Source organism: Lampetra fluviatilis, chromosome 27 (genome assembly GCF_964198595.1).
Source record: "Lampetra fluviatilis chromosome 27, kcLamFluv1.1, whole genome shotgun sequence".
In the NCBI taxonomy this organism is placed as follows: Eukaryota; Metazoa; Chordata; class Hyperoartia; order Petromyzontiformes; family Petromyzontidae; genus Lampetra; species Lampetra fluviatilis.
In genome coordinates this window covers 9,184,342-9,195,284 of record NC_136301.1, presented here as the reverse complement: position 1 = coordinate 9,195,284, position 10,943 = coordinate 9,184,342, and the positions used below count along the sequence as shown (strand labels likewise).

The 10,943-nt window shown below is 55.1% G+C and overlaps 1 protein-coding gene across 1 annotated transcript in view; it reads right to left on the bottom strand.

The window, feature by feature from the left end:
• Positions 1-7,668: 7,668 nt before the first annotated feature.
• The window catches only part of LOC144942465 (uncharacterized), a gene marked incomplete at its 5' end in the record, with an annotated part of 101,492 nt that continues 98,217 nt past the window's right edge, over positions 7,669-10,943 (bottom strand). Inside the window, 3 exons of the mRNA XM_078869332.1 lie at positions 7,669-9,255; positions 9,651-9,745; positions 9,919-10,065. Of these exons, the coding sequence (XP_078725458.1) occupies positions 9,159-9,255; positions 9,651-9,745; positions 9,919-10,065 (339 nt within the window). The remainder of the gene's footprint in view (positions 9,256-9,650; positions 9,746-9,918; positions 10,066-10,943) is intronic.

The following is a 10,943-nucleotide window of genomic DNA, read 5'->3' as shown; positions in this document are numbered from 1 at the left end:
AGGTCTAACCGGGGGTCTAACCGTAGTATGACTGGGTTCCCACAGAGCTCCTGTGTCCTCTGTGCAACAGGAGAAGGATGCACAGGGGTCGGACGGAGCAGGTGAAATGTGACCACGACCCCTCCCCGCGTACAGCGGACACTGCAGGTAAAGGTGAGTGCAAAGGTGCGTTTGATAATGGGGTTATGCACGGTGTTCGGAGGGGTGGATGAGGTGTGCATGCATGAATGTTGTGCTGCGTGGTGTGTGTGTGTGTGATGAGTTGGGTGTGTGTGTGGCGTGTGCATTGCGTGCATTGGGGGGTTTTGTACTCAGTAATAGATCATCGCTAACAAAACGTATACCACGAAGAGTCTGGGAAAGGCTGTATGGGTGATATTTCTCTGCATCGGGTGTGTGTGTGTACGTGGAGGTGTCTATGCATGAACTTTGTGAATGAGATATGTGTACATTGGTGGGTGTGATGCGTGTGTCTGGGTGTGACACCCACTCCACACACACGCGGGGGAGGGGGGGGTGTATGAGGTGTGCCTGTGTGGCGTGTGAGGTGTGTGGTGCTTTGTGTGTGTGTGTTATGCACGGTGTGTGAGCGTATCCACCCATGATACAACGTTTTTATTCTAAAAGTGTGTTTGCCACAATCTGTCACTTTCTCCCATCACCAGCCATGCGCACTCCACTGCTGGATGAAGGCAGATGCCAGTGGGATTTTAGCAACGAATGCAATGGATTTTAAGAAACCTGTCCCCAATGTTTCACCTGCCGTGCCGGGAGATGGAATTGAGCACAGTGACCTCTGGATCGCAAGGGCAGCGTGCTCCACTACCCCAGTGTCCCTCTAAGTCTGTGGGTCTCTGTGTGCGTAAGTTTATGGGTCTGTGTGTGAGTAGGTCTATGGGTCTCTGTGAGTAAGTCTATGGGTCTCTGTGTGAGTAAGTATATGGGTTTATGTGTGAGTAAGTCTATGGCTATGTATGTGAGTAAGTCTATGGGTCTCTTTGTGGGTAAGTCTATGGGTCTCTGTGTGGGTAAGTCTATGGGTCTCTGTGTGGGTACGTCTATGGGTCTCTGTGTGAGTAAGTTTATGGGTCTCCGTGTGAGTAAGTCTATGGGTCTCCGTGTGAGTAAGTCTATGGGTCTCTGTGTGCGTAAGTCTATGGGTCTCTGTGAGTAAGTCTATGGGTCTCTGTGTGATGAGTCTATGGGTCTCTGTGTGGGTAAGTCTATGGGTCTCTGTAAGTAAGCATATATGGCTCTGTCTGAGTAAGTTTATGGGTCTCTGTGTGAGTAAGTCTATGGGTCTCTGTGTGAGTGAGTCTTTGGGTCTCTGTGCGAGTGAGTCTATGGGTCTCTGTGTGAGTGAGTCTATGGGTCTCTGTGTGAGTAAGTCTATGGGTGTTTGTGCGTAAGTCTATGAGTCTCTGTGTGAGTCGGGTGGGTCTCTGTGTGAGTCTATGGGTCTGTGTGTGAGTCTATGGGTCTCTGTGTGAGTCGGTGGGTCTATACTGCTCACCCCCCCCCCCCCCCACGTTGTAACGGCTGCTGCTGGAGTCTCGGATAAAAAGGTGAACGAGTCAATTGTATTTACTGCTCGAGAGCCCGTGGTCTGTGTGTGCGGCAAATCGGTAATAACCGGCATTTATTTATTAATTTAACCGGGTTTATTGTGCATTTAGGGTTGTTTTTGAGACCACAGTCACATATCCCAGCTGTTGAGAATCTGGGTTACGGGGCTATATGGCTCTCTTTCGGAGGCGACCTGCCCAATGAAGTGGCTTATGTGGGATTGTCGAGCAGACAAATACACCACAAAAGCACGTGTTTTTTTGTTTAATGTGGAGGGAAAAACCGGAGGACCTAGAAAAATCCACGCTACCATGGGGAGAACACCTCGTCACGCCCGTGCCCTGGTGAGGGGGGTCTCGGGTTCAGCAAGGGGACCCCCAGGCAGGCATATTCACACTGGCACACACGCACGTACACATGCACGCGCATGTGTACAAACTTCGCCCGTATAACCTTTAACAGACTGTTGGGGGCATGTTCTGTTTGCGAATAGCACATGCGAAGGACGGAAAAGCACACGAGGGGGGTAGGTGGCCCAACACGTGCACACGCACGCACACACACGTGTACACACACACGTGTACACACACACGTGTACACACACACGTGTACACACACACGTGTACACACACAACAAAGACAAAGATCCCCGTATAGCCTTAACAGACTGTTCGGGCAAGTGCTGTTAGCGAGCACCTATGAAGGCCGCACACACACGTGTACACACACACATGCACGTGTACACACAGATGTATAGAGATAGACGCATGCACAGGTGTGTGTGTGTGTCTGTGTATTTGTGAGCCAGGTATATACACACACACACACGCGTGTACTGAGGTACACACATCCACAGGGGTAGATCTGGGTGTGTGTGTGCAAGTCTGTGCACCCAGGTATTTTCACCTGCTCCCTCAGGTACACAAACCTGTACACATCCAGTTACTCTCGCACCTGCTCCCCCAGGTACACACACCCAGCCTCCGCACGCTCACCCACGTGCCCTTGAGCACATTCTTGTTGTTGCTGTCTGGGGAGTGGGCAGATCGAAACTTGTGGGTGCTCACCACAGGCATTCCCACTGCGGGCGTGGATGCTTGCGTGCTGTTACTCCTGCGGTTACGCATGGCGCCTGTGCGTGAGTTGAGTTTGTCAGACATCTCATTTAACCCATTGCACCTGGGTCTGTCCCGTGACCCGCCAGAGAAGCGAGCCGTCGTCTTCGCGTCACGTGATGGCCTCACAATGCACCTAGCCTGGTACAAGTGATGTGGTGACATCGCCGGCAACTTCATGGCGAGGCTGTTGTGTGTTGTGTTTGTTGAGTGTGTGTGTGGGTTGAACGAGGGGAGCGGTAGTGTAGCGGTTAGCGCGCTGCGCTACGAACCCGGGCATCCGAATTCGCTTCTCGCTCATTTCCAATACCAGTGTCGGTTATCTGAACGGGTCCTGGGCCTCCCCTAGGTCGACTCGGCCTCAAATTAGTGCGATGTGTAAACATCACCACCTGGGAGACAAAGGCGTCGGGGCGTAGTGCTGGCCACCCATCCCCTCGTGTGCCGTGCCGGCCTTCATAGGTACTATTCGCTAACAGCACTTTCCCCAACAGTCTGTTGAGGCTATACGGAGAATATTAGTCTTTGTTTTGAATGTGTATGAAGGTGAGCAAGTCGAAATTTAAGGTGAGCAAGTGATTTATGGGTGCTGTTCCCGAGTGAGCGAGTGTGGTGACGTGGTGGTGGTTGCTGCTCTCCAAGTCGCATGGTGATTGTAACAGGATCCGTGACCAGACGCGACGATTTTTCACCCAGGGAGAGCCTCATGGAGTCTCATGACTCTTTTAAGGAAGGTCCTGCCAAGTGGCCGCAATAGGGGGGGAGTGAGTGATTGCCATTCCTGTGTAATCTCAGTTTGCGGGAAAACGTTTGATTCTTGTCGCCGGCACACAATGGCCTGCACTTGCGAATGATGTCATGGGAATCTTTATCGTCCACTGCGAGTGGAGCACTGTGTGATGGTTTTACAACCGCAGCATTAACCAGTGGGGCCGTTGCATTCGAACCACGAACCTTGGCAACGAGCGGCGATCGCGCCACCGCTGCGCTGCGTCACTGCCCCCGAGTGTCAAGACTCGGGGTGACGCCGGGTCACGCGGTGTGACGCCGGGTCACGCGGTGTGACGCCGGGTCACGCGGTGTGACGCCGGGTCACGCGGTGTGACGCCGGGTCACGCGGTGTGACGCCGGGTCACGCGGTGTGACGCCGGGTCACGCGGTGTGACGCCGGGTCACGTGGTGTGACGCCGGGCTACCTGCCGTACCGTCTCTGGCGTGGCGTCCATGCCGCTCTCCGCATGGCGTGGGGGGGGGGGGCCCAGTGAAATGGGAGAGTTTAAGAACGAGAAGTGCTTCACGTGAGTCGAGCCCATTGAGCTAGGGACGCTGTTTATCAAGGGCAACTCTGCCACGAGACAATATCGGCACCGGCAAAACGTTCCATCTCGACACGGTGCACAGTTTGTTGTTGTTGTTTACTAAAAAGACACTCAATGAAATAGATGGTGTTGAACAATTACATTTGCACTTTGACGTTTTGCCGCGCACACGGATCACGTCTTGGAGCGGTCAACACGGACGAGTCGAGCTTCTTCTTAGCTGAGACCTGGGGTGGCAGCTGTCACAGTGGGGGGGAATGGTGGCTCGCACGGAGAGCCACAGACTGGAATAGAGGGGCATGGACACCGTGGTGGTGCGCTGCACTCGCAACCCAGAGCACTCGGGTTCGATTCCATCTCCCGGCACGGCAAGTGTGACGGTGCGGGCAGGTTTCAGACGTGACCGCTCACGTATTGGCAAACGGCGGTTGTGTGGTTAGTGGGTTGTGTGGGTGGTTTGTGTGTGTGTGTGCGGTTAGTGGATTGTGTGGGCGGTTAGTGGTGTGTGTGTGCGCGGTTGTGTGTGTGGGTGGTTTGTGTGTGTGTGGGTGGTTAGTGGTGTGTGGTTAATGGTTTGGGTGTGTGTGGTGTGTATGTGGGTGGTTTGTGGTTAATGGTTTGTGTGTGTGGGTGGTTTGTGTGTGTGTGTGTGTGGTTAGTGGTGCGAGTGGTTATTGGGTTTGTGTGGTGGTTCATCGTTGAATGGTGGCACAGTGGTTTGCGCACTGTTCCAAACCCGGCGATCTCAGTTCGATTCCTGCCCACGAACAACATCGGTGGCATGTATCTGCACCTGTCATGGGCATCCCCTAGGTAGACTCAACCTTAAATACTACCTGGGTGCGGTTTGTAAGCAACAGTACTAGGGAGACAAAGGTGGCCGGGCGTTCACTTGCCCCAACAGTCTGTTAGAGCTATACGGGAGGATCTTTGTGTATGAGTGTGTGCTTAGTGAATGTGTGTGCGTGTGTGGTGATGGACATGTGTGCCTTTAGTGAATGGTTTATGTGCGCGTTCGTGCCAAACCGTTTCCCGCAAGCCTGTTTTCTCATCCCGGTCTCATTCTCTCTCCACCGCAGGAATGTGTGTGCGTGTCTGGTTGCGCGTGTGTTTGCATGCGCACGTGTACGTAGGGTTCTTTTAGGTGCGATTTAATGGTAATTGAACGGGCGCGGCACGGGGCGAGAGAAGAGATGGACTTATGCGGTACAGGATGTGGAGTTAATTGGACTTGCCGATGACCGGTACCAGCTGCGTCAAGATCGGCATATGTGGAGGACGCTACTGGGGAGTTCGAGGCAGTCTCCCTTCAGAAATAACGGAGGGCAGAAGAGCAGTGTTCACAACAACGAGCGGAGCGCCGTGCGGCTAATGCACAGTTAACCGTCGGTCAACCGATGGCACTCGGGTCTGTTCCGTGACCTCCTGCTGCCTTGGACAGCAGGCCAATGACACTTAACATTGCCTCAAACCACACCTAGCATGGCACAAGCGTGTGGTGATGTCACCGCCGGTGGTTGTTATGACTGTTTGTGTGTGTGGATGTATGGCCGTGTGTTTGTGTGGGGAGCGGTAGTCTAGCACGCTGCGCTACGAACCCGGCAACCTGGGTTCGATTCCCGTTCACGGCCAACACCGGTGACTATTATCTGAAACGGTCCTCGGCTTCCTCTAGGTCGACTCAGCCTCCCATGAGTACCTGGTGCAGTGTGCAAACATCGTCACTGGGGAGACAAAAGCGCCCGGGCGCGGTTCTGACCACCCACCCCCTCGTGTGCCGTGCTGGCCTTCATAAATGCTTGCTGATAGCACTTGCCCCAATAGTCTGTTAAGGTTATAGGGGGCATCTTTGTCTTTGGATGGATGTATGAGTGTGTATATGCTGGCTTTCATCGGTGCTTGCTGACAGCAATTTCTCCAGCAGTCTGTGTAGCCTGCATGGGGGATCTTTGTCTTATTGTGCATGTGCCTCTGTTCGTGGACAGGAGAAGGACAATCGTGGCCGGTGATCGCGGCTTGGAGTGGAACGCGTTCCAGAGTACGTCCACAGCGGAGATGGAGCGACGGAGAGAGCCCGTGACTGAGCTGTGAATCCACGTGTGGAGTCTGTGCCAAGGGCCCCATCTAGAGGCGCACGGAGGTCATTGCCAATGTGATGCTTGATGTGATACGCGGAATGTGGTGTGTGAAACTAAACTATTTGATATTTTACCAGGTAAGGCCCACAGAGCTAAACAGCTCTTTTTCAGAAGCGACCTTGCCCCAAATGGCAGCTCAACAGAGGCGGTGGAATTTCATAGCAGCCAAATATCCTAAATGTGGAGGGAAAAATCTGAGGACCCGGAGGACAAATCCGCGTGAGCACTGTGAGAGAGAACGTGCAAACTCAAATATACAGGTGTCAGCTTCGGGATGGAACCCATGAGCACCTGTATACCAGGCGAGGTAGTTAACATTTCACAACCGTGGCCAAAGGTGGCCGGTTGCGGCCTTTGTAGGTGCTACTTGCCAGCAGCACTTGGGCCTAACAGTCTTAAGGCTATACAGGGGATCTTTGTTTTGACCTGCAGTGTGGTGGTCGAGTGGGTGGTTGTTGTGGTGGACAAACGCGGCGCGATCGACACCAGCGTCGCGCTGACCGAGTCCTCGACATGGGAGGAGGAATTGAGCGAAGTTAACGGGAGCCGTATTCGTGGTAGTAGCCATCGTCGAGTAACGAGGCGACTAACCACCAATGTTTGAAAATAAAACGGCTTGAGTACGATTTGGCTCCGTGTGGTTGACCCCACGTGTACCGACACACCACACACGCGTACGTAGCCACAGACACGCGTGTTACTCCGCGTGTTCTCCTGGGAGAGCCTCATAGAGTCTCAAGACTCGCGTTCATGATGCCTGCGCAGCGCGACTCACGCCCTCCTCTTGATACTAAGATCCAGGATGGCCACGTCTATGCGCCGCTTCTCGGTGGCAGCCCCAACAGTCTGGAACGATATCCCTCTGCACATTCGCAGCATCACCTCAATCGCCTTCTTCAAGAGAGACTTAAAAACTCACCTCTACAATCATGCTTTCGAGCGACTCTGAGCTTGGCTCCGCGCCTCTGAGTTGCGGCCACTACGTCTGCAAATTTGCACGCGTTATAAATTTAACTATTATTATTATGAGGGTTCTGCCAGTTTTGACACAGCAGTAGGGGGGGGGGGGCGTTGTTTCTGTTGCTGTGAGATCCCGGTTGAGAGATTTGAAGGGAATGTCACCATTGGGGATGTTGTTTGTCCGATAGCAGTTTCACGAGGTGCGTGGGTTTAGCCATGGGAGGAAACGGGAACCCGGAGGATATCCATGCACAACAGAGAGAGAAACATACAAACACGATGCAGAGGCGCCCGGGTTGGGAGTCAACTCAGGGGCTGCTTGCGGTGTCACCATGGCACCACCATCCTGCTGCCAGAAGCGTGTAACCACACACAGGTGTCACGTGCACACCTGTACTCACACACAGGTGTCACGCAGACCTGTACCCACACACAGGCACATGGACGCGTCTACCCGCACACAGGTGGCACTCACATGTGTACCCACACTCACACGTGTACCCACACAAGTATGTACCCATAACACACGGACGTGTAACGACAATCACACAGCGGGTGCAGCTCGTTAAGTTTAATTGGCTGCTCATGCATCTGGGCACAGGGCGCCACATCGTTACGTGAAGGCAACCACAGCGATTCATCCTCGTCATTGTACTTACAGGGTATAGCTTCATCATCGCGGGTACGATTAGTCATTACAGCTGGAGTTGGCTTAAATATTTTTTGCGTAAGTAATAAAAGGTTTTTTTAACGACAAAAGCCGGAGTAAACTCTCAAACGTGGGAGGGGAGGACCGACCACCCTCGCCCGCACTCACCCCCCTCGCCCGCCCTTCCCATGGCAGAGGGCACATCCCACCAGGGTACACCCCCATGCCGAGCCTGCCTGCCTGCCACATCTACCAATTGGGCCACTCCTCACCTGCTCCACGCTCGCCGGCTGTGGTGGTAGTGGCGGTTGTGGTGGCCATTGTCCTGCTGGGCTCTCTCAAACGCTTTCACCCACTGCCCATGCGAGTTTGTATCCACACGGCCCTGGCTAGCGCAGAGTCCAAGCAGGGGGGGTGTGGACGGGGGGGGGGGTCAGTATTGGTAGTGAAACCGGCTGAGTTGAGTAGAGGTGAGCTCCATCGCAAGCACGCATGCTCAATACCCAGCAGGATATACCTCGGCAGAACATAAGGGGGGAGCGGGTGCCTGGCCCTCCCCTCCGTGCCCCCCCCTATGCTATAGCAAACATGCTTGGAAAGGTGGGGGTGTGGGTGGGGGGGCAGAGAAAAGCAATGCGGGGATCAGGGCCGCCCTCCCCTCCGCCTCTTTCCTTGGAGATCTGTGCGAGGGGGGGTCTCTTGCTTTGGTCATGCATGCACGGGGAGACGCTGGGGCGGGGGGGGCAGACACGGGTGGGAGAGGTGGAGCTGTGGAATCTTGTCGACGTCACTCGCGCCTGCAGTGATCGCGTCCTCGTCTGTCGGTGCGACGGTGGCCCCCCGTCCACCGCACCCCCCTGTGTCCTGGTGAACGTCGCTGGAGCCGCAGCTTTGTTGCTGTGCCGAGATCGGTCTCGGCATCAACGGGCGGGGGACTCGCGGCTACAAGGGAGTCCATTGCTCGACACGCATTTGCGTCGGTGCGATATCCTCCTTTTCTCCCGCGAGGGAAGACGGTCGTTTTTTTTCCGCGCAAATGGCTCTTTGCTTTTCATTGTTGCACTTCACTTAATCGATTTTGCTTTTGTCATTGTGGTGATCCCCCTCCCCTCCCCCCCCTGGCTCACTCTTGCGAATGCGACTCACCCCGGTTCTCGGAGTTCTCACCCTGGTGGTTCGAGCAGTCGTGAACTCGACATGGAGACGGTGAGACGCGCCGGGTCGGGGAGGTGGAGACACACGCGGAGGAGACACGGACAGGCTTTTGGAAGTGTCCATCGGGGATGTGTGTGACCGGGAGACGGTGAGTGATAGTGGGAGGCGGTGTGAGATGGTGGGAGACTGTGGGGGGGGGGGGGGGGGGTGTGATGGGAGGCAATGGTACAGAGACCGTTGACACACGAGCCGTTCTCTATCCGCTGCTGTCTTCTCCCGGCCGCTCCAGCGCGCTCGCCTTGGGTGCGCGCGTGCGCGAGTGTTCCCGGGAGGTGGACTTCCTCATGCGCGTCCTGCGAGCGGGGGTTTGTGTGTGTGCGAGTGTGTGTGCGAGAGTGAGTGTGTGTGCGAGTGAGAGTGAGTGTGTGTGCGAGCAGGTGTGTGTGTGTGTGAGAGTGCGGAGGAGGTGAAGGAAGGAGTAGGGGGGAGAGAGTGCATGCGTCATTATATTACTACTATTATTGTTATCGAAATGATGCGTCTCACTGCAATCCGCCATCATTGCGGTGGTGGTTGTTGTGGTGTTTGTTGTGGTGGTGGTTGATGCAGTGTGGTGATTTTTGTGGTGGTGCTCGCCATGTGGTGGTTGCGGTTGTGGTGGTTGTGGTGGTGGTCGCCATGTGGTGGTTGCGGTTGTGGTGGTTGTGGTGGTTGTGGTGGTTGCGGTTGTGGTGGTTGTGGTGGTCACCGTGTGGTGGTTGACCCGTCGGGGTTCACCGTCTCGGTCGACTCCAGGAGGTCGACATCCCCCACATGGGGGGGGGCCCCCGCATACAGCAGAGCCTGGGGGGCACGGGGTGTGAGGGGGGGGGGCACGGGGTGTGAGGGGGGGGTACGGGGTGTGAGGGGGGGGCATGGAGGTCAAGGTGGGTTCGTCGAGAGCAAAGTAGAATGGTGGTGGGAGTAGAGCGGCCAGTATAGTAATGAAGCGAGTCGAGTGGTGAGCAGCTGCTCACCTGCTGGAAGTCCAGGTGAGCGCCGCTCAGGTCCATGGTGAGTGTGGGGTCTCCATGGCGACGCTCGGCGTGAGAGCCCGTCACCACAGAGTCGCTCACCGCCCTCGTCAGCACCGCCTCGCCACCGCTACACTCCGTGAGGAGCACCTACACACCCTCGGCACCACCAGCCATTGGTTACGCAACAGCCGTCCTCCGTCACCATGGTGACATCACCGTGTCGTTTTTGCCAGGCTAGGTGCACTTTGAGGCCATCCTGTGAAGTGTTGGTAGGCTCTTGAGGAGGTCACGGGACAGACTGGGGTGCCATGGGTTAACTGTGGATGTGCCACCTGTGTTCCCTACTGTGCCAACTCGCTGTGGTTTTATCCGCCCGGCGCTCTGCTCGTTGTTGTGAGCGTCGCTCCTCTGCTGTTGTTGGAGGGAGGCTGCTCCCAACTGCCCAGTAGAGCATCTTTATAGAGGCCAATCTTGACACCACTGGTACCAGTCATTGGTAAGTCCACTCAGCTCCACATCCTCCTGTACCGCATCAGTCCATCCCTTCTCTAGCCCGTGCTGTACCCGTTTAGCCCCCTCTATCCGGCCAAACAGAAGCTGCTTGGCCATTTGCTGGCTGGACATGCGGGCTACATAAGCCAGCCAATGCAGCTTCGCTTTCCAGAGGAACTCACTGATGGGACTGTGTCCAGATCTTTCAAGGATCTGTGAGCTCTTCACATAATCCAGTCTGGTTAAAACCCAGGATGGATTGGAGGCAGACCAGCCTTACTTGTTTCAAACCGGGGCCAGGCTGCACTTTTCACAAGCATAGAGAAGGGATGGCATGACTGGCCGACAAGACCAGGTTAGCTTCCACACAGCGTTACGCAGCCCTTTAAAAGATAATACCGCTTCAATCATTTGGAGTGAAACCTCCTCTGCCAAACCGGAGCTGGTCAGAAGTACACTGCCCAGGTACAGAAACCTCTCCACTCTCTCCATGGCTGCCCCCATCACTCATGGAAGTGGAGAGGGGGGAATGG